Consider the following 24,402-nt stretch of genomic DNA (forward strand, 5'->3'; position numbering starts at 1 on the left):
CTTTATTTATCATTAATCAATTCACATACTATCCGTCCTAAATAGTATTAGAAAATAGAATTAGTATGTCCCAAATTTCTACAAAAGTTCTACACACACTTGTGGTCTTCATCCTCACTTGAACACTTGGGCCAAATACAGGAAATACGTCATATAAGTAGTCAAGTGCTCAAGTGCAAAGACCACAAGTGTGGGTATTTGGAGAAGGCAGAAGTGTTTCATTTGGGACAGGGCCTCTAACGGCAAATATTGCCCACAACTCATTGCGCTGTGGAAGAGGATTTAATGGGAACTACAAACACGCATTAAAAGTGTTGAAAACAACTACAAACATGGCGGATATACGCGACCAATGGACAGGTAAATAAACGGATTTCAGTGATAAATAATCAATGTCTAACCTGATGAAAAAAAATATAAATTTAATGTTATCCACGTTATATTTAATCTGCAGCAACACTGTGAACTTTTATAATGATACATTTGGTCATTAACATTTAAATGCATCATGATGCAAACCCGTGAGCAGAGTTCTCAGCATGACAGACCCGAGACTAGCAGATCAAAGTACCTCTCAGTTTCTCTCCAATACCGTAGGAAATCAAATTAAACGAAATGTGGATGATGTTAACTGTGATAAGATGATTGACAGTGGTTTAAACAGTGACAGAATGCACGTAACTAAGCAACAGAGCGTCCGTTAAAGAAGCAGCTATGACCAAGTAGTATGTCCCAAAGCTTATCTACTATTCTTCTACATACTCAGAAGTATGTACTTTTTCTTCACAAAAAGAGAACATACTTTTAGGGCATAGTATAAGTAGGCGAATTGTAACGTAAATAAAGTCACTAGTAAGATCATATCTGGCGAGGTGGTGGTTAGAACGCTTGGTTGAGTGCATCAGACAGACAAGACTACAAAGAAGGAGTGCTGCTGCAGCGTCAAGTTTTGCATTACACATGCACCTGAATAATTATGTATGTAAATATGTTACAATTATGAAAATGTTTTTATAATAAATTGCTGACAGTACAATACTGGACAATGATGTAATCTGCAGAATTTACACTGCAATTATGAGACTACAGTGTTTCCCATACGGGTGATTCTATAATTAAAGGTACATTTGGTGTCCGAAGCCATTATTTTTTTTAGCTTTTTTTCAAATGGTTATATTTTTTATTTTTTTAATAATTTGTTACTTATTGTTATGAATTACAATTTTGCGTCAACATTGTAACTGTAAAATATTTTGCTTTTAAATTGGTGACATTATCTCCCACAACTATGTAAGATACAGGAAATGATGACACGTTCCCTCACTGATAAGATCTGAAGCACTGAAAAGTATGTGTGCTCTCTTTGAGAAATTATTTTAATCTAAAAAGTTCTTATACCAAGAGTTATTTTGAAGTTATCATAATATCAAAAGGAAAACTTATCACTGATCACAAACTGGGTTATTTTTAGGTATTTTAATCATGATTTCATTAGTGCCATGTGCTCTTAGCATTTAGTGGAGTTTTTGTCAAAAATAAAATAAAATGGTCAATTCTGTTACCGTCAAACTCTGTTACCAAGGTAGAATAATGCTGACAATAGGGTAACAGAATTGACTGTCCACTTAATTGTTACTTAACAATTCTGTTACTTAAAGGGTCAACTCTGTTTATTAACTATTTTCACAAAAAAAACCAACAAAAAAAAACTATACAATTGTTGTTTAAAATCTCATAAAAATTATTGAGATATGACGCACCCTTATGATATTTAAACAAAATTTCTCTTTTTTTACTGTATATTATATATAATACATTTTCGGATTAAAAATATTTGCTCCAAGCGGACAATTCTGTGAAGACATAGGTATTTTTTTATTTTTTAGGTATGCATAGGTGAAATATTATCTCAGTTCCAAATGTTGGAATGTAAGGACTGTTTGTCTAATAATACAAGAAGGATATTTCCTTTTAGGATTTATTGTTATTTGTCCGTAACAGAGTTGAGAAACAATACCATTAAGACATCTGTTCTTTCATTAAAAGTTAAAAAAAGGAAATAACTTGTGTTTGGCAAGCACTGAATTATTAAAATTGAATATGTTTCAATAAGATACTGGAAAGATTTTCTGTTAGTGAACAGTTTTTAATCTTACTTTATGAAATGCCAAATTATAGAATTATAGAATCACCCATACATTGAGTGCGGGTGTTTTTATATCACTGTATTTCTTAAGAAAACCGACTGTCTTCAACTAAATGGATGTCATTTAGTTTTCAACTTGCATGTAATGTCTGATAAAGCAGTGTTTGTGAGCGGAGCACTGCTTGGTGTACAGCCAGGGAAACCTCGATCTCTACCACTCCAACAGCGCCTACTGCTGGCAGAGAATGAAATTGCATATATATGCCTCCACAAATAGAGTGCAAGTCTGTGGGAAATACTGGACTATGGTATAAATAAATACAACTGTATATCAGTTTCACTACAATACATGTTATAATGTTAAAATTAAAGAACAATAAACCTAATACACATACACACATATCTACACATAAAAAAAAATTAATTTTAAACCGTTTTTTAAAACAAAACCAAAAACTTAATTAACCAAAAAAAAAAAAAAAAAAAAAAAAATGCATGCCGGATCTAAAAAACCACATAACATTTCTTCCAATCAAAACGCACTGGGACAGCTAACCAATCACATCACATTTCTTTTTTCGGAAGGCGTGCCTTCATCAAACCCGGAACTGATCGAGCTGTTTGTGCCAGGCTTGGGGGAAAGGTATTGTAATAATGTAAATTATGTGAAAAATAATGTGTTTTTCGAACCACCAAGCATGGGAGCATGTTCTAGTACACCCGCAAAACAAAATCAAGACTTTGTAACAAGGTCCAATCAACATAAAGATTTCTAACAGTATGTCACTCCGTTTAAGATTGCTCTGGCCCTGGTGTGAGATCTATGTGCTCTGATGCAGGACTGAATTTTATAGTGTTTCACACCTTCACTGGCTGCTTGCTGAGGAACACATGAGCTCTCCACTGAGACATCACCTGTCAAAGAACAAAAACACAAGTGCACAGAACAGAGTAAATGAGTCTAGTTCCATCTGCTGGTCAACAACGACAGCTCGTAACAACAGGCTAGCAACTTCCTTTCAGTTGTACTCGCATGCCTGGTTTCATTTTTTGTGGCTTTCAGGTTTATGGCTCAATAACCTGCTTAAAATATTGTTTTTGGTCTGAATTGTATAAAAAATATTTTGGCAAAACCACAAACAACAATATTTTGGCCTTTTCAGTGCTTTCTCTTTCACATTTCACAGAGAAAGCATGCAGCCTTTCAATGATAAATAACGTTTTACAATCGAACAATACAAGTGCTGACTGTGCAAGCAGAACCTTGCTCTGATGCTCTGCAGAGCATGAGACATGCACATTTGATCAGCACATCTCTGCACAATGTGTGCAGAAAGATAAGCACCACAGTCAAATAATACAGCATTATGAATGACAGCAGAGTTTTCTAGGGCACTAATCAAATGAATTTATGACATTGATCATGTGACTCTTTGTACAGACAAATGATGCTCTTTGGATCATCTCAAATCATGCTGGAGAACAAGATCTTCATGCAGGTTTTGCACAAACCTGTGGAGTTTGTGCTGCTCGAGTGCTGCTGTGTTCAAAGCAAAAGAGTAACCAATCGAATACGACGACATTTTGAAATTCATGAAATTCTCATATTTGTGTTACAATACAATTGTATTAAATGTTTTATTTTTTTTAAACATCCATAATTCTAACATATATATGTAAACAAACACACACACACACACAAATACACACTAGAATTACAGGCGTTTAATAAAAATGTATTGTAAAATTGTATTATATATATTATATGTGTGTTCAATATAATTCAATTGAATACATTTAATTAAAACAATGTATATTTAATAAATTGTATAAACACAAAAACAACAATAAAAAACAACATGAACATGAATTTCAGAATGTCTTAGTATTTGGTTTGTAATCCATATTTGTGTTATTATATAAATAGTATATAAAGAATTGTATTAACAAATAAGAGGATATATATATATATATATATATATATATATATATATATATATATATATATATATATATATATGTGTGTGTGTGTGTGTGTGTGTGTGTGTGTGTGTGTGTGTGTGTGTGTGTGTGTGTGTGTGTGTAAGAGGCTGACATACCAAAACTCTGCTCTCTGCTCGTCCCTTGCACTGGCTGAGATGCACCAAACTCATGAACTGAACCCTCTGTGGCTTCAGATACTGAGTTATGCATTCTGGAAATCAAGCACAAACATTTTTGAAGAACTGCACATCGCATTACTTTTAAAAATAATCTAAGCACTGTACTGAGTAAGTAGGGGTTGTATAGTTGTATAGTGCTACACACACTTATCTTACGGAATAAACAAGCCTACAAGTAATAATTTTCTCATATTTTAAGAGCATGTTCTGAAAGTATTGTATAAGCATCTTACCTTTGAGACAAAATGGGACCTCTGTCTGCGCCGCCATAATGTCAAGACAGGCCGGCACTGGCAGCTCTCATGTAAGTGTGTGACACTCTTGTACAAACACATCCTGCTGCGTTATGATTCATGCTTATGGGGGAAAACCACAGTTTGAGAGTACAGGTCTGAGACAGGATGTGACACCTGAAGTGCATGAAGAGCATCCTATCAGTTACTTCATAATGTGCAGTTTCACACATACAACAATCATTTCATCCCCAATGCAAGCATGTCAGTGTTTACAAATTAGGTTAATATGTAAAGCTTCAGTCAGTAGTACACGTGATAATGATAACACGTATTGTCTGACATATTTAAAAGATGCAGAGATTTTGGGGTCAGCTTTAAAAATCTTTAAACCTATTGGTGAGTATATGCTAAGGAATATAAAAACGCTAAATTGGCTTTTTTTTTTTTAAACTCAGCATCTCCCTCTAGTGGAATATTGTTCACTTAGAAACTGTACCTGATCTATCGTCACTGATAAAATCGTATATTTTTAGGTGGAAAAAGCGGTGTTCCCAGCCCCAAAAAAACCCTTCCATGTGTGTGTGTGTGTGTGTATATATATATATATACACACACACACACACACACACACATATTATCTGGCTATATTACCAGATACTGGACATAATCTTTTCTTTTCTGTCAGTTGGATGGTTTTTGGATCTAGTTACTGATCTAGCCTTATATGCTTCAGTTTTTACATGAATGTTGCCAAAATTAATTCACAATGTTTTTTTTTTGTTTTTTTTCCATTTAAGAACTGAGATGCATAAGCTGATTAAAATGGTCTACAACCAGTCAGTTTCAGTGCAAAATACAAAACCTGTGCTAACTGAAATAAAACAAGTTGACAAAAATATTGAATCCAAAATTTGGTGACAATATAACAAGAAATGTATAAGAATTTTTAAAAAGACTGATAATATTTGACCAGGAACTCCAAATTACATATTTTCAGCACAGTAAACAGGTTAACATTTCAAAAGCATAAGATTAGAAAATAAATAAATATAAACATCCTAAAGATTTGCAACATTTTAAAACTTAATCTGTGCTTACTTAAGCAAAAGAACCATGTGTCAATCATAATCATTTAACTGCAAATACAAGATTCATTTTCACCTTTTTAACTATGTAAAGAATTAAAGAGTGTGTTTTAAGTAGCATACAATTTTGTCAAATTCCTGTTGAAATGTCACAACTGTTAAGGAAAAAAAAAACAGACACATTAAATTAGGACAATATTTTTTTTTATTAGCTGTACAGCAATACATTCTCCACACCATCTTACCTCATATGACCTCTATACCCCACCCAGCCATAATAAATGTCTTTATAAGGTTGGTTTTCTGACTATTGTAAAATTCACACAGTACAGCTAGGTTAAAGAAAAAAAAAAAGAAAAAAACAAAAAAACATTAACCTAGATTTTTAAGAGCTTAAAAAAAGAAAGCAATTTAAATGCAATTACATGGAGGAAAACTTCATTTTGAATCAGAAAAACAATCTGAAAAAGACATTTGCTCTTTTGAACAAGTGACAAACTTTACAAATAACCTATCCAAGCTTCCCCTTCTAGAAAGAGTTCATATCAAAATAGCTTCCTCGAACACTTGTATTAAACTTTTTAAATTAAATGTGGTCTGAACAAACCTATTGTAAACTTCAAGTCTCCTTTCAAACTCCCATGAAACTATTAACTCAGGTCACTTAGAGCTTAATATGAGGGGTGGTTGTTGGGAACACGACCACATCAAAACAGATCCCAATGATTGGGGACGTGCGCATCGCTGTACCTGCCCAGTTCTGTCCCTTTTCCTCCTTTTACAAAAGCTAGAAAAAAAAAATCAAACATGGAAACCTATTCGTCAGGTCGTACAATGTTAAAGCCACTTTCTTGTCGCCTTTAAGCAGTGGTAAAAAGATGAAGCAACCCCTCCCTATCAAGCGAGTTGAGCAGACCAAATGCAACAATTCAAGCTACAGGACAGAAAGAATGGGGGTTATACAGCCTACATGATTCAGGCTTTTATTTTTTTCCCCACAAGTAATTTGAAAGCCTCCAGTGGCATGTTTCCAAACAACTACTGTTAAAAGCCATTGCCCTAGCATTCAACGTCATCAATTCACTAGAAAAAGATTAAAATTTTCATAAAACAGAAAATAAAAATTATTTACAAAGCAAGTCTAGCCAAGATTACCTTTTTTTGTACAACTTTATCAACCGCACTTTTTTTTATGTATGGATGGATGTCATCGTCCCTGGCTTCATAATCAAATGGCTACATTTCTACGCTCTCTAACATCATCAACTGTGACCAGTGAAAGAGCACGAGGAACAAACCGAGAATAGAAGTCATCATAAATGTCAAACATTGAAAGGATTTTCTTGGACAGGTGGGGTAAAAACACCCATTTCTACAGCAGTGACGGCGAATCTAGATATCAAGGCTTGACCAGGCACAAAATGATCACTTCTCTATATTGCCATGGTAATTGAAATGATAAGTAAAGACGGCAGGTTAGCTGGGTAAAGAAAACTATAAATGCATGTATTATACCATATAATGTCAGGGACATTCCTGCTCTCAAAAATCATCTTGCCTCTCCACATACAATGTACAGAGCAAAAAGAAATCAGCAGTTGAACTACTGGTATGATAAAAACAGTAGAAAAGCGCAGTTTTGTGATTGTAATGAAAAGACAATATGTAAGAAACTTCAGGACGTTCAGAATTTGGGGGAGGACACATCGCTGTATTAAAGGAGGTGAAGAAAGAGAAATGTGAGCATGTGTATGTATATATATATATATATATAATCAAGGGACAAATATGGGGATGTGCATTTATGCAAGCATTTGTGATCAGCCTGTGGATGTACACGTATCCCCAGATCACCGGTCCATCATGCTAAGGATCATTTCAGGAGTAAGATCACCGTTCGGCGCAGCTTCAGGGATGGCTAGCTGCACTGTTTCTACACCAGCCTCGACAGCCTCCACTTCCTCCACCACTGGCTGGGCAGCTGAAGCTGCATCAATGCCCTCAGGCTCCTTCTTCACGATGATGTTCTCGATGGCCCCTGTGCTTTCATCCTCGACCTGGATAATGGCAGCAGCTGCTAGAAGCAGAGAGAATCATTAAGTTAAACCCAGTTAAAAGAGACTTTGAATGGTTTATCTTAATAGGCAGCAGGGCACAAGTTACCTGTGGTGGTTTTGGCGACAGACTTGGTAGGAGAAGCCTTGGGTGCATTCTTTGGGGGTCTGCCACGTTTCCTCTTGACAGGAGGTTCGGCTGGCGCAGGGATAGGAACACTGGGTGGAGCCTGTACCACATCCATCTGGTCATCATCAAATAGCTCATCATCTTCCTCTTCGTCAATGTCATCAAGGTCAGGTTCTCCATGCTCATCTAAGATATTCAGGTTACAGCGTTAAAATTCTCTTAAAACGGTCATGATTTATATTTAGTACAATAAGCTATACCCACTCCATTCTGGAACCCCCACCCCAACCACAAAAAAAAAAAGTTCACAGATTTCATGCAAGTGTTTGTTCAACTTGTAATACAACCACCAGCATAGTAGCAAAACTACAGCCAAGTTACTCACCACTATCATCATCATCATCATCATCCTTTCTAGAGCGCATTTTCCTCTTTCGGCCTCCACGGCCCCTTTTGGGTGGAGCTCCATTCTCTCCATCACCAGAATCCATACCATTGCAGTTCTCTGCATGTCTGGCCATGGTATTCTGTAAAAAAAAAAAAAAAAACAAACACACATATTTTGTAAAACACTGTTTACTGTATCCTGCAGCACCCTGAAATACATCAGACTTTTTTCAATATATCATACCCTGCGAGTGAAGGTCTTGCCGCACTTGGTGCATACAAAGGATGTGGGTACAAAATTGGGGTCGTGATAGCGCCGAAAGTGCATGTCCAGGAGCTGTTTCTGTCTGAAAGTTTTCTCACATTGGCTGCAGGAATAAGGCTTCTCCCCGGTATGGGTACGCTTGTGCATGACCATGTGACGCTCCTGACAGCAAGAACACAACAGTAAATGTGAAGCAGAGTTTCCTACACTGTGATTAATGAATGCATGAGCTGTCTAACCTGACGGCATGCATAGTCACACTGATCACACTTGAAGCGTTTCTCATTTTTGTGGGACTTCTGATGCTGGATGAGTGCGTAGCGCTCATGGAACACTGCATCACAGTAACGGCACTTCCTTCCCTGCTCAATGTAGGAATGCTGCTTACGGAGATGTACACCTGCAAGGGACACAGCAAATGTGTAAACATCAATACACCACAAGTATGTTCCAAGCTGTCATTGCTACTAAAAAGCACACAAGTAAGCAGCAACAACTATAAAATGTTAATGCTGAACATTGCAGTTTTACCAAGATCACTCTTGCGGGCAATAACGGTGTCGCAGTGGGGGCAGTGAAATTTTGCCACATTTTCTGTGTGCTTCTGCAGTATGTGCATCTTCATGGTACCACTCTGAGTAAAACGTGCATGACAGATATAGCACTCATAGGGCTTCTCTCCTATAGGACATAAAAAAAAATTATTAAAAATGTAAAAAAAACCTTCATCCCAATATTCACATCAATTCTATTTCTCTAACCCATTTAGTATCACGCAATCAGAGAAAGATGGTAAGTGCTACTGACCTGAGTGGGTCCTCATGTGTCTCTTCAGCTTATAGGTATCTCTGCTGGCATAACTGCACAGACTGCACTGGAACGGACGCTCTCCAGTGTGGGAGCGAATGTGGCGCTTCAGCTTGCTAACCTGCAAAGTTTCTAGGCTTAGGTCGATTTGGAAGCAACTTTCCATGGAGAAACAACGAATCAACATGATACTCTCAGACCAACCTCTACACTGGCATAGTCACACATGGAGCACTTGAATGGTTTCTCATGAGTGTGCTTGTAGCGTCGGTGTCGCACCAGCTCTCCACTGGTGACGAAGGCCATGTCGCAGTCAGTGCACTTATGTGGTCTGGTGCCTGTGAGAAGGAAAAAAAAAAATGGCTGTTTCAATTTCTAATTCACACTAGACAGCCTATTAATTATAATGCACTTGAGATCATGTACCTGTGTGGGTGTTGAGGTGGTTCCTCAGCAACGTCACAGTCCTGAAGGCTCGTCCACAAAGATGGCACTTGTGAGGCCTCTCATCCGTGTGGCTCTTCATGTGGCGGTCCAGATTGGAACGGCGCGGGCAAGTGTAACTGCACAGCTCACACTGGAATGTCTTTTTAACACCTACACACAGACAGTGATTTAGACCCAGCACAGATCTGAAACTGACACCATATTATAATATCATACAAGTGTCTGTTCACTCGGTGTGTATCACACATTCTCACCTTTCTTCTTAATTTTGGTTGGTTTGGGCGGTTTCATGTTACCCACAACTTTCTCAGCATTGACTTCAGAGAGCAGTCCCTCCTGCTGCTCCTCCTCAAAGTCATACACAGATACGTCCATGTCTTTATCGCCCTCTGTGTTATAACGTAGCTTGCTTTTCTTAGTCTTCTTGGCCTTTTTAACAGGAGGTGTGTAGTCTGGATCTTTGGACCAGGTGGGGTCTTCATTTTGGGCTTCAACCATATCCTCCTCCTCCTGCTGTGGAGGTTGATTATCTTGGGCCTGGAGCTCATCTTGCTCCACAGTTTCCACTTCTCCGTTTGCACCCACTTTGACCACCTGTAGAAGATATCATTTAGATTTACCAGAAAGTCACGGCACTCTGCATTTAAAACGTGTTGTCTGATCAAAACAGAAAATATGACCAACCTGGAAGCCTTCAGGCAACGGCAGGGTGTGACAGATGACCGGCTCCCCATCTTTAGGCATGGCAGTGGCATCCACTAGCGTCCCCTGCAGCTCTTCCACAGTAGCGGCAGTGACCGGCACCGCTGAAACGGGCACCTGCACCAGCTGCAGCTCACCCAAGCCCAACTGCTGCTCTTCCATGTTTACCACCTGCAGGGTGATGATCTGAGTATCATCAACTGTGGTGACCGTGGCTTCATGAGCAGCACCAGCCACACCAACAGGTGCACCGACAGCAGCCTCCATGACTTCTGTCTTCATCTGGAGCAGGGCAGGGTCCAGGGAGTCCATCACCATCATCTCCACACTGCTGTTGACAGCTTCCACCACAGGCTCTCCTTCAGCCTGGGCTTGCTCTAACACAGCAGCCTGCAGCAATTCAGCACCCACTTCCTCATCTTCTCGTCGCCTTTGGTATGTCTTACATTCCTTGGGCTTGAAAGCATCCCCTGCATCTTCCACCACTGCCTCAGTCGGTCCCCCTTCCATGGGTAATACCTACACTGATTAAAAGTAACAAAGTTATAATGCAGCATTATATGTAGGATGCTAAAGTTAAAGCTACCTGACAGCAATCTGAACTGTATATGTTTACTTGCACATACTGAGACGGCCTGCTATCAACCTTGCAAATGGTGAACAATAGAGTTGATTTGGCATTTCCATAGACATCCACGACTTCTGTGTTTGTATATCATACTGTGAGTTTACCTGTATCAAAAATGAAAACTTCATCTCTCTACACCTGTGCCTCCACCACTTTCTGCCTCCGATGAACGAACTATCTGTCTCAACTTTGCTTCTTACTACCTAGCTCAACCTGTTGGGATGCAAACAAATCAAGTCAATGTCTAAAAACACACTTTTAGTTTACAGGTCATACTAGTCAAAGCTCCTTTCTTGATCACACCCCCCTTTTCTGTTATTTTGTTTTTATGCATGTGTATGTGTGTGTGTGTGTGTGCCAAAAGACCTTTAACTAGCTTGGGCATGGAAGGATACAGACTCATCAGGTTTGAAAAAAAAGTGACAAAGGTTCAAACCTCCTCCCCTATTTTCAATACCATAGGGGGGAAAAAAAGAAAAATTGTTTTGGATAACATCCCCTTTAACTCCTGATGTTTTTTTTTTTATACTTCCATTTAGTCATTTAGCAGACGCTTTTTACTTACAAATGAGGAAAATGGAAGCAATCAAAATCAACAAAAGAGCAATGATATACAAGTGCTATAACAAGTCTCAGTTAGTTTAATGCAGTACACATAGCAAGGACTTTTTAAATATAATAAATAAAAAGAAAAAAGATAGATTAGAAAAAGAATAGCGCATGCTAGTGTTAGAGGTCTTTTTTGCTTTTGTTGTACAATAAATGAAAACAGATAGAATACAAAAAGATTAGAAAGCTACTTTTTTTTTAAAGAAAACAAACAGAAAATTAAAAGAATGCATTTCTAAAAGGGACAAGTTTTTTTTTTTTTTTTTAAGAATAGAATAAGACTAGAGAGTGCTAGAGTTAGAGGGTTAAATAAAGATGGCAGAGATGTGATTTTAGCCGATTCTTGAAGATGGCCAAGGACTCAGCTGCTCATATTGAGTTGAGCAGGTCATTCCACCAGGAGGGAACATTTAATTTAAAAGTCCATAAAAGTGACTTTGTGCTTCTTTGGGATGGCACAATAAAGCAACGTTCACTTGCAGAACGCAAGCTTCTAGAGGGCATATAATCTGAAGTAATGAATTTAGTTTAAGGGGTGCAGAGCCAGTGGTGGTTTTGTAGGCAAACATCAATGCCTTGAATTTTATGCGAGCAGCTATTGGTAGCCAGGGCAAATTGATAAACAGAGGTGCATTCTTTTCGGCTCATTAAAAATTAATCTTGCTGCCGCGTTCTGGATTAATTGTAAAGGTTTGATAGAACTAGCTGGAAGACCTGCCAAGAGAGCGTTGCAATAATCCAGCCTGCACAGAACAAGACCTTGAACAAGGAGTTGTGCAGCATGTTCCGAAAGAAAGTGCCTGATCTTCTTGATGTTGAATAAAGCAAATCTGCAGGACCGGACAGTTTTAGCAATGTGGTAAAATGTGTGTACTTTCATGGAAAATTTGCCATGCTTAAGTGGAAGATTTCTGCCACTGGGTAGAAATACAAAAACTATTGAAATGAAGATCATAATATTCCCACTACAACCACTAGATGGCAGCAGAGGATAATTTACCATTTCCACTCCATAATATTGCTCTTTTCATGTTTTGATTTTGGATGTATATTTAGACATTATATAATCACTATTATAACATTTAAAAATCACTTAATGTCAAAGTTTAGCATTGTTTTATGCTAAACAATGCTTATTGTTTTATGCTTATTGTTTAAGTTTAGCAAGTATGAAGTAGCAAGATATTTATAAAAAAATAAAAAAAAAACTAATCTGATCTACTTGAATCACACAAATGGCCTATTTTGAATTCCAAGCGGCCATTTTTTTCCCCCTTGTTAATAATGTTCACAGTTACTTTCAAATGTAAATGCCAATTCACAAACATCATGATTTTTTTCTTTTTTGAGCAATACAGATACTCAGAAATGAACTGATTTTAATGTTTATCACTTTTCCCTCTTAGGCAACAACGATAAATGTTGAATGACTTTATCCACCTTTATCCAGCCATTTTCTGTAAATGTGCGAGACTTCTGGCTGTAGGGAAATAACGAGAAGAATAACAATGTACAGTAAACTGTAAAATTTTATGCACTACAAACCAGTGTGTTCATAATTAAGATAATACATTAAAATAATAAGGTAAGACATACCAGTCTTTAATATCAAACAGCAAAATAAGCTGTTTTGTACAGCTAAAAATAGCTGGAAGCAGATGAGACCGGAAGCCAGACACATCAAATTTACAAATGGCTTTGCAAACTCTTATGGGAAAAATAAGGTGGATAGAGTAGGATTACCAATTTCTGTTAGTTCAATTGGATATTGCTGTCCTTGCTTTAATGAATTATTCTGGATGGACGATATCACTTATTTTGTTTTCGATAGGATACCAATATTTTTTAAGGCAGTATCGTCGATACTGATACCTATACCGATACGATACTTCTGAACTACACATTTAAATGAAATTTATTAAATTATTAGAGTAAAATAGGTAATGATAACCACTAACCTTTATGTTTAAAACGCATTTTAACATTCAATACACCTTAATTGTAATTTATTAGGTTAGATTTTTGTTTACACATGATTCAAATCTACAAATACTGCAGTTGAACTATGGTCACTTTAGTAAAACCATGGTTCATTATCATAAGGGACTGGCAGTGTCAGGCTGTTGCATGCATAAAATGCAACCATTTCGTTCTGACAGTGTATGATTTCTATTACATTACAGAATAGAACATGATCTGTATCTTTCAGTTCAATTTAAATAAATGTAATTGCACAAACTATGCAGGCTACAATTTCAATTTATTTATTGTGAAATAACTCAAACATGTTTTTTTCTGTCCTCTGAGAAGCATTGTTCAGGGCTGCCGTTCCCAAACGCTTTAATGCTTTCTTATGATACTTTTGGGAAATGCAGCCCTGTTTGAATGCACTGTCAGAAGTGAGTGAACAACATCTGCTATTGATCATTTCAGCATTGCAACAATATCAATATATAATGTAAACATGAAAATAGTTCTATCCTACACAATTACTTGCAAACAAAGGTTATTCGTCCAATTCAATGTAATGTATGGATTATTATTATTTTTTAAATAAACACAATCACTGGTAACTAAAACACACCTTAGTATCGATATTTTTTGAGCATCGATACTTCAGATACTCGCGTCAGTATCGATACTTAGGATCGATACGCCCATCCCTACTAAAAAAAACGTTAAATAAAAAGGTTTCATTACATTATTTTTAACAGCTAAGCTTTTTATTAGTTACAACGTTTTGTCACCCATGATTTCGGCAAAATGGCTCCTTCCTCTGAGCAGGGGGCCCTATGCACAGCATAAACTGCATACCCCATTTTTGCGCCACTGTATGTACATTTATACAGTGTTTCCCACAGCCTTACACTCTGTTTGTGGCGGCACTCTCCAGTCCCATATATATATATTAGGGATGGGAGAAAAAAAAAAAAAAAAAAAAACATGTTTTTCCGATGCATCGCGATTCTCTCTTCAACGATTCTGAATCAATTCTGAACATTTCAGAATCGATTCTGAGCTTGTTTATTTTTCCCCGCATATGGCACGTGTGCACGCTAGAGACGCAGCGGGCTTCCCTCCACAGATTTTGCGCTGTGAGACACGTGCACATTGTTTGAGAGTCTGTGCTTCCACCCGCCGTATTTTACTTTAGATATGCTTTCATTTATGCCGTTTAGAATGCAGTACTATTAGATGCATGAAACTCGTGCACTGACAGACTTTCACGTGCGCTTTGTGTTTGTTGTCCTGAAGCTCAATTGCAGCTGCAGTTAAATGCAATTGCATTTTCGAATACTTTTATACGAAACTGATGTACACACAGTCAGTTATGTTTTCAGAGCAGGACAAAACATCTGATATCGAAATAGATCTGTGCATTAGTGTGAACGCAGCCTGTTAAAGCTGCCACCTTCTATGATCTCATCAGTAATAATCAAACGACAATAATGCTGAAAAAAAAGAAAGAAAAATCCTCAACTACTGTCTGTAAACTTTCGGACACTTAAAGAAAACTTATTTTAAATTGTTTTAAAAAATGGCCTGCTGTGCTTACATAATAAAAAAATATATATAATAGGTAATTTTGCACAAAATAAATTTGATCAAATTTATATGAAAATGTAGCAATGTGCAGTAATATTGAAAACTGAGAATGTGATGCATTGTGATATTGAGTTGATAATGATAATCGTAATTGAATTGAATTGTGAAACCAGTGAAGATTCACACCCCTATTTTTAAGATGGCAGTACTGACATACAGAGATTCCAACTATAAACAAAAAGCTTATAACTGTTCACATAACAAATTCATTTTCTGAGATATGTACAGAGATATAAAAACACCCACCCCGGTTTTTGATTAGTAAATGTGTAGTGCTCATGTTTATTCAACGAAGTCAAAGCCTTTTTTGAAAATCTATTTTTGGTGGTCAGTTTTGATATTGTGATGGCCCGCCACAAATAAATCAATGTATGGGAAACCCTGTATATGTGTCAAAGACAAAAAGGGTGTTTCAAGCATCAATAAGTGCAATACAGCTTTACATTTTGTTTTTTCCCCATACATTAGACTATTTAAGCATCACAGTGCAGCCCTAAAATATCAATTCACTTTAATTTTTAAATCTTTATACTTTGCTAATGTCCTTCAAACCACTATGTTTTCCAATTTGCCAGCAAGAAGTTTTTGTAAGGAAGGGAAAATCATTAAAAATATTAAAATTTAGTATGATCATATATTCTTATTTGTACAGGTCAGAATATGTATATTGTTCCATTTTTACATAAATATGTGTGTTACACTGAATGACGATTTGCCCAAAAGAGAGATAAGTAGGGATGCACCGAATATTCGGCAACCGAAATTGCATAATAATAAGCATAAAGGCAGAATAATATGTACCAAACAATGACTAACGCGCTCAAATAGAGGCACGCACTAATGCAGCAAAAATGTCGGCAGTGTGAAAGTATTTAAAACCATCAGAGAAAGATGCAGAAATTACAAACACGAAGCACAGACAGCAAGCGACTGTTTAGTGCTGCATCACATGTCTCTGATGAGAAGAGGTGGCTGATGCGGGTGGTTAGTAAATAGTGAAAACACACAAATTGCATGTATTCTGCCAGTGCTGCACGAGCTCGCGGCGCCAGGGTTCAATGTCCAAAGCGCAAGGAAAATCTGCGCTCAACTTGTTACTCGTCAGTTGCTCAGTCACATTTTTGTGAAATTTTTTTTTAAAAGGCATGTGACAATGTGCACATTCGTAACCCAAATTCGTAATGAGAATCATTTATAAATCTGCATGCTGTTGTCAACAAAAAGAAGCACTGAGATCTTCCTGCAGGTTTCTGCCAAAATAAAAGCAGAGAAAAAGCAACAACTCCATCGACATTCATAAATGATAGTATTGTAATTTTACTGTTGTTCTGTAAAATAAAATAAAGAAAATAATAATGATAATAATAATTACCCTACAACAGCTCCATTAATACATTTATTATAACATTCACACAGTGTTCAAATTGGGATCCTTAATATATTCAAATTTTTAAAAAGAATTCTCTTCTGCTCAGCAAGGCTTCCTTTATTTGTACAGTAAAAAATACATGGCTGATTCAAGTCTCAAAAATGGCCAAAAAATATTGTTTAACTAACTTATTCATTTTAAGCTAAACTGTGCTTTGTTGGTATAACGTCTGCTAGAATGTTAAAAAAAAAAAAGTTAATCGGTAAGTAAATATTTTTTAAATTGATTTTTTATTTGAAAAGCAGGACAAAACAGTAAAAAGCACATTTTGGCAATTTAATTAATGCAATGGTGGGGAAAAAAAGGCCTACATGGGGGAAAAATGTGAAAAACCGTGTTTGGTATTAGGTATTCGGCCCAGTGTTTCATTTGGTTCGGCTTCAGCCAAGAATTTTCATTTTGGTGCATCCCTACAGATAACATTGCCATTGTTCCCATAACTGAAACATTTTTAGTATTAATCTGTGTCATTAAATTAGTTTTAATAATAATCCTGAGTAAATGACTGCAGAAACAGATGATGAAATAGAATAAGCATTTTCCTGATGATCCCCTACCATGCTTGCTTAGCTTGTCACTTTGTTTCTGACTTGCTCTGCCTCAAAAATTCCTGCTTGCAGCCACATTTATTAATACTGTCTGTTTGCAAATATAAATGAAGTTATCAGGATGAGTATTTGGGGTGGAGAATCCCCTCTGTGATCTCTCTTAAACTACTGACATACTGTAGTGAGGGGGTCTCTCTCTGCCCAGAATCATTGACAAGCTATTATTCCAACAATTGCAATCCTCAATATCCTTCTCTTTTCCTGGCTAAAGGCACGTTCATACCAAGTACGGTAAGGATAAAGATTTAAAAAAAAAAAAATCAAAAAAAGTGGGAAAAATAGTATAAAAGAATAGCAGATTCCACAGCACAACTAACGATAACCGCACATAGAAACAATATTGTTGGAATCTCTTTTATATTGTTAGATTTTTTTCCCAGCTGATGAATGATAAAAGCATTGACAGCCAATTAGAATTCATTCAACTTTAAAGAGCTCGAGCATTTAAAGTGGCAGACAACAAATCTGCAGCACATGCTTAGAATGAACAGTGCTATTGTTCATCGGTGTGGAGGCTAACATAGTTACTGTTAGAGTTATTGTTCTTGGTGTGAACAGGCTTTAACAGTGCCACCCAAGATACTGTGTCCACATTTACTTAATTAGCTTTTTACAGTGCCTAGTGACTCCCTCTGTTCGTAGGTGTATATAATCAATAATCAAATTAAACAATACCAGAATGCATTCAAATTATTTATTAAGTTTAACACATTTGTCAACTCTAAACATTCCTCATTTATCTGTAATATAAATAAAAGATGCTAAAATTATTTCTACAGTGATACGGTCATTCAGTGTAATGGATGACACTGTGGTGTAACAGAGGATTTGCATTACACTGAATGACGAAACTTCTTCATCAGCTAATATTTCAGGCAATCACATGGCCACCTATTTCAAACAGTGAACTTGACCAGTAAAGTTAATCAATTATACACAACATTTACTTGTTTTTCAAATATCTAACATTAAAACTGTTTTTTGGCATTTTGGCATGAATGATGTGTGTGTTTTTGTAACCCATGTTACCACACCATGAAAAGGTTAAATTATCAAGTATTTAAGAGCAATAAACTCACTTTTCTGAAGCAACACACAGTCTTCTAGGTGCCATTTAATGAGGTCACAGACTGCCGGATGACTATCAGTTTTTTATATGATTTCAGAATAACGTCTTATTCCCGTTACACTGAATGGCACCTGATAAACTGCATTTTCAGGACTAAAGTCCCCTGTCCATTTTACTTAAAAATTGAAATTGGAAATTTGGAAAATTTAAACTTACTTGAAAAGGCCAAGACAAATATATTTTTTAACTTGGCATTTTATGTATTGGTAAAATCAAAGTCCGGACCAGTATATATCATTGCACTACTGTTATTTTGCATAGAATACATTGTATGACAATACTATTGCACACTCATCCAACTGTATTTATTACCACTGTTCTTACGTTGTTACTGTTCTTAATGTATATATAATCCTACATTGCTCTGTTCATAATGTACATATAATCCCTACATTACATTCCTATTTATATTCTGTACACACTCTGCTCAATACTGTATATAGCAACTCCACACTACATTCTGTAAATCATAGCTTCACTTACTCTGCACTTATATGTATATAAAACACTATATTCTTGCGCTTCTGGTTAGATGCTAACTGCATTTCATTAGCTCTGTAGTTGAATCTAATCTAATCTAATCATGCTGAATGACAATTTTATACTCTGGAACATTTTATTGTCACAAAAGTTACTTGAAATATTAAAGTAGTTAAATTTACTTGCATTAAAGATGTTTTTTATCCATTTAAAATGACTTTTGTAAATGTAAGTGTAAGAGTAACTTGTAGCTGCTTAATAACACTAACAATAAACAACCTCTGCAAGATTGCAAAACTTTCATTGTATCAAAAACACGTTTTGAACTCTTGATTCGGCGCCAGAAAGCATCATCTGAACCGATTCGTTTCTACTTCCTCGTGATCGCGCGCATTTGGCCGCCAAGCCATCAAAGCGATAAAACAGTACTAACGTACCCACCATTTACCTTCACACGTTTTGAAGCACCCTTATGATTTTCCACAGCAAGAGGGCATTCTGAGATGGTTAATCGTGTTTTTGTACCACTACCAGTCGGGTTGTAGAGGGAGCTCTCCACAGTTTTTATCCTTCTGTCGTTCGTTGCTTGAGCTCGGTCTTTCTATGAGAGTGAGCGGTCGCACAGAGACTGACGACCGCGGCGATTCAGCGGTGCTTTCAGGCGATAAACTCCGGGATTCTGGGAGTGCTCGGCGGCGAGGCTCGGTCTTACTTCTCGAAAATGGCCATCGGTATCATTTAGTAACGACATCTTCCTCGTTTGATTTTAATCTGCGCAATACGCTAGCCTCGGCGGCAGAACTAATGCTAAAACACCAAAGAGGCATCTAATGCTTGTTTATTTACATTTAAACCGATCGTTTTGGATTGCAGGAGTGATAAAGACCAAAGAGCGAACTCAGGCCGCAGTAATGGGACTTTATTATCGCCGAACCGGGTCAATGTTTCATCGGCTCGGGTTTGAATTTTAACTGCTCGAGGAGGGGCGCGAACACGGCGACAGGCGCGAGCTGAAATCGGTTTTACGGCTTTAAAATCGAACATATGACGCTTAAAACCTCGCGGATTTGACATTTGTGGATTTAGTTGGTTGTTTTACACTGTTTGGGTGTGGCAGGACTAGAAATCGGTTAACTTTGGGAAGCATATTAGCTGGTTGGCTAAGTGCGCGTGCAGAAACGGCGGGTTTCTAAAGACAGGAAACAAAGAGAAGAAACAGAAAATGGACGCCTGGCCTAAAGACCGAAGCAAACATCCTGTCGTAAAATAATAGCATCTTTGTAAAATGGTGTCTGATACAGCTCCAATAGTGTTTAATAATCGGGCTGAAGCCCGAACTTCTGGGTTATAAATGTTTTTTGCTAAATTTTCGATAACGATAGAGGGAGACAAACACCCCCCGCCAGCCGCCTGGACTGGGAGCCCCATCGTGACACCTAGAGGCCGATTAAAGCTCCTGCAAAACTCCCCCCTTTCGAAAAAGTAGTGCTGTTTTACCTGCGTTTGGTGATTTACTCTCGCGTTGAATTCGATAGAAAGCCCAGGGTTTGTTCTTCCTTCAGTACAAGACAGAGTAAAACTGCGTCCTTCACCTCCGGCGGTTTTAATCCTCTCCCGCTTTTGCAGAGTAGGCTCCGCACAAAATGGCGGCCTTGAGCGGCTGTTGCGCATGCGCGTCAGGCAGGGGGGCGGTGGCGTGGGGGAGGGCTGTAAACACAAGCAGTGTGCGGATTGGCCGTGTGGGGCGCTACTTTTGAATTACGGATGTGGGCCTTTTTTTTCCTTTCAAGAGAGCGTTGAGTCAAATATGTATAAATATTATGTTAAACATTGCAGCGTATGATCCTCTAATAACAATATAAGAATTTATTAGAAGATACTTTGATAGTTTAACAGCCCAAAGTGAAAATATAAGGGGGAATGATAGTGTGAGAGCCTGTTTTTTATAGTATGGTGTGTATATATATATATATATATATAGCTACGTTTGTGTGTTATATATATATATATATAATATATATATATATATATATATATATATATATATATATATATATAGCTACGTTTGTGTGTGTGATTTAAAAAAAAAAAAAAATCTTTACAAGTACAAATAACAGGTGTCAAATTTGTTAATAGATAAATAAACCACCCAAGTTTTCGTGTCCATAATTTTAATAGTTTCCTTTACAGTTGGTGTCAGCAATATCCTTGTCAGACAATATACATATTTAGGAGTAAATAAAAAAAATCAAAAGTAAATCACTTCTTTAATGCCGCACAATCTGTAGATAATAATGAAAAATATATTTAAATCTGTTCTGCAGTTTGTAATCCTAAACCGCAGTCTTGAGTTTTAAATAAAGTCTATCTAATTCTCTTGCTCCCCCATACTACTTTGAGGCACTTATACACTGAAGAGGCGTTCTTTGTCATATTTAAGTCTGGAACAGCTTGAACTAGAAAACAATGTTATGTAAAAATGAATGAACCGTCTCTGGTTCCACTTCCGAACCTTTCTGTCTAGCAGCACTGGAGAGATGCTCCGAGTCAAACATGATCTATGGCCGTTCTACAGATCACAAGCGTGGAAAGGTTGTCAGAACCTATCACAAAAGGCAATCTTCACCACAGTTTACAGCTTTCACTCATAATAAAGATGACATCTTGATAAAAAAAAAAAAAAATGAACAGTTTCACCACTTTTACAGCAGATATTAAAACGCCATTGTGGCTTAAATGTGAAGTGCATGGTGAATCAAATCAGATCTGTATTGGCTACTGAGCATTTAAACAAAATTATAACACAAAACATTTATACTTCCAATGGAATATAGATATATATTCTGTATCAATAAAGCATATGACAGTATGGAATGGCACTGTTACTATGGCAACAAGGTCCCTATTTAAGTTTGGGATGAATAAGGAAGTAATTCTCAAGAGACCCCCCTCTGCTACCAGCATACATTCTCCAATCACTGTGTACACACACAAGCACAAGTGGACAATCAGATTCTCTGTGTATTCTGCAGGTAGTCGCTGCCCAATAAAGCAATAAAGTGAAAATAACACTTTATCTCCTTTCAGTATCAGTCATCACTTGTATTGCTGATCAGGGTCCAGCTTCATTCCACGAATGATGAAGGCAACACCATTGGGCCAAATCTTAAGGCAGGGAAATACTCTTTATAAACCCATTGCCACCTATGTATCTTACCTCATCACTTTACAGTAGTTCATCTTAGGCCATATCCAAAATATTAATAACATACAGACTGATATACAAGTCTTCTTGTCCAATGATTGTATAACATCCGTCCACATCTTTGAGGACAATGCTGACACTCTATCTGCAAGAGTGTGATTAAGCTGATTCGTCATTAAAACGGTTTGATAGTTTTTAATAGTGTGCATTTATAGTTTGTAATTGGCATGATCACGACGGTGAGGATACTGAAACACAAGTACATTATTTTCGACAGGTATCGGTCAGTTGATTGTGTCAGAAAGCTGTACTGGCCATGCTGCCAGGCACAAAAAGCCGCGACATTCCATCTTGTGAGGACTCGAGGTGTCGATGGGCCATCTTCCCCTCCTCACCTGCAATTAAAACAAATGAAACACAAATAAGAGACATCTAAAAGGCCAATACCTTTCAGTCAATTCATTTTTATGCATTTAATTAAGAATAATATTATTTTAATATATTTTTTAGCATTTTGTTTTTGAATTATTTAATAATATACAGACTGCAAAACTTTTTGGCAGATTAAATAGTTTTTCAGCTGAGAATAAGTATAAAATTATACATTCAATACAGAAATTTTGCAAACTTCTAAAATTTGATCAATTTCCCTGAATCTTTTTAAATTCTTTTCTTGTTTGCAATTTTTCCATGACTCACTGTGGGAACACATATTTGCAGCTAATCCATTCTTTCACTTTCATTACCGATCTTTCCTTCGTGTGTCCATTTCCTCTGATTTAGTCCACTGCTTACCTAGCACAAGCAGAGCTTGTTTGGCAGCATCCCTCACATCCTCCTTATCTGTCCGGCACAGATACACCAGCTGCTCGATGCTCTCTGTGGCCTGTAATGCACAAACACAGACAGCAGGGCACTTTACTTAAAGTCCTCAACAAACACTGATGTGTGATGCTACAAAAAACATATATATATCTCAACACAAAATACATAATATTCATAATCATATAATGCAATTTATAATAATAATGTAATATTGGCATAAAATGTATGTATGTATGTGTGTGTATAATAATAATGTAATATTGTATATCACTATATATATATATATATATATATATATATATTACATAAATATACATAAATATTTAAACAATAAAAAAACATACATACATACATACATACACACACACAGTGTGGGAAATAATAAACATTTATTGAGTGGTGCTAGGTTTTTGAGGAGAGAAGTTTATACATGCATCAACTGACCTTCAGGCATGCGAGTGATTTACATCCACACACCCGCGTCTCAACACTTTCATCCTCCAGCAACTCTAGACAGCTCACCAGTGCCTGAGACAGAACAGTAATGAGAGACACTGAGTGGATCAAATCAAAATCCTTTCTGAATAGCAAAGCATTACAACTTTACTTTGTACTTAATAGTCACGATTAAGGATGCACCATTATCATTTTTATAAAATAAAACATTCAATATTTTTTATTTCTTTTTGGAACTGACTGGTAGTAGGCCTCATTGAACAGCTGATGCACCTCAGTTTTTGAGTGAAAAAAACCACTGCATGTGAATCCAATATTTGGAAATAATACGGCATAATGAGATATTATAAGCAATTTTTTGTAGGAAAGTCATTTTTGATGAAAGATGGTGTGTAGAAAATCCCCAAAAAACACATAAGCTTTAGTTTCAGGATTAAAAAAAAAACACAACATGAATGTTGACATTTTGGCCGATACCAAAGCAGATCATTATTTTCATGATATGACCGATAACTGATAAATAGTCAATATTAAAATTCTGTAATGTTTTGCCTAAATACTAGAGCCCAACTGATATATCGTTTAGCCGATATTATTGGCCGATATGAGCCTGTCGCCGATATATCGGTAAATAGGCCACCGATATGATTTTTATTTTATTTTTTACAGAACATAAAATGCAGATTAAATGCTTCTGAATGGTGTAATTACTTAGTTTGTCCAGCAGAGCGCGCTCTATTGTTTCCTACTGGAGACCCAGGTCAGTGTAGTGTATGAGCTCAAACTACACCCGAATCCTCTGCTTCAAATTATCCACCAGCCACCCACCCGCACCTATATTTGATTGTCACATTACAATGATTCTAATTCTTAGTTTTGCATGATGATATGATGAATGGATGGCTCATTTTTAACAGCAGATTCAGTGACGTTACTAGAGCTGATCTGCGCATCACATTAAAGCCTGTCTCACAGCCACCAGAGCTGATCACAGCCACTCAGTCAA

The 24,402-nt window shown here is 36.8% G+C and overlaps 3 protein-coding genes across 8 annotated transcripts in view; all 3 read right to left on the reverse strand.

Annotated features, from left to right (window-relative positions):
- Positions 1-5,063, reverse strand: part of LOC109109430 (capping protein, Arp2/3 and myosin-I linker protein 3-like) — a 46,289-nt gene extending 41,226 nt beyond the window's left edge. Inside the window, exons 1-3 of one of the 4 annotated variants that reach the window (XM_042775232.1) lie at positions 4,542-5,063; positions 4,246-4,340; positions 3,011-3,061 (exon numbers count right to left, since the gene is read on the reverse strand). In XM_042775232.1, the coding sequence (XP_042631166.1) occupies positions 3,011-3,061; positions 4,246-4,340; positions 4,542-4,578 (183 nt within the window). In that variant the 5' untranslated portion in view covers positions 4,579-5,063. The remainder of the gene's footprint in view (positions 1-3,010; positions 3,062-4,245; positions 4,341-4,541) is intronic. The other 3 variants (XM_042775231.1, XM_042775230.1, XM_042775228.1) reach the window with 3 other exon arrangements.
- Positions 5,064-5,816: 753 nt separating this feature from the next.
- LOC109108667 (transcriptional repressor CTCF-like) lies at positions 5,817-20,561 on the reverse strand. Of its 3 annotated transcripts, none has more exons than XM_019121756.2 (12): positions 20,408-20,561; positions 10,404-10,940; positions 9,974-10,313; positions 9,699-9,869; positions 9,477-9,610; positions 9,273-9,393; positions 8,997-9,146; positions 8,705-8,865; positions 8,445-8,627; positions 8,199-8,340; positions 7,793-7,999; positions 5,817-7,703 (listed from the first exon to the last, which is right to left on the reverse strand). In XM_019121756.2, exons 2-12 carry the CDS (start codon positions 10,929-10,931, stop codon positions 7,480-7,482), a joined length of 2,361 nt encoding a protein of 786 aa, XP_018977301.1. In that variant the 5' UTR covers positions 10,932-10,940; positions 20,408-20,561; the 3' UTR covers positions 5,817-7,479. The 3 variants fall into 3 exon arrangements, with proteins under 3 accessions (XP_018977301.1, XP_018977300.1, XP_018977304.1); XM_019121755.2 differs by having other exon boundaries at positions 5,817-7,706; XM_019121759.2 differs by having other exon boundaries at positions 5,817-7,706; positions 10,404-10,945; positions 20,408-20,545.
- Positions 20,562-21,064: 503 nt separating this feature from the next.
- LOC109108669 (rho family-interacting cell polarization regulator 1-like) overlaps positions 21,065-24,402 on the reverse strand; it is a 45,435-nt gene continuing 42,097 nt past the window's right edge. Inside the window, 3 exon segments of the mRNA XM_042775233.1 lie at positions 21,065-22,510; positions 22,911-23,001; positions 23,385-23,468. Coding sequence (XP_042631167.1) covers positions 22,413-22,510; positions 22,911-23,001; positions 23,385-23,468 — 273 coding nt within the window. The 3' untranslated portion in view covers positions 21,065-22,412.

This window comes from Cyprinus carpio, chromosome A18, assembly GCF_018340385.1.
Source record: "Cyprinus carpio isolate SPL01 chromosome A18, ASM1834038v1, whole genome shotgun sequence".
NCBI classification, from domain to species: domain Eukaryota; kingdom Metazoa; phylum Chordata; class Actinopteri; order Cypriniformes; family Cyprinidae; genus Cyprinus; species Cyprinus carpio.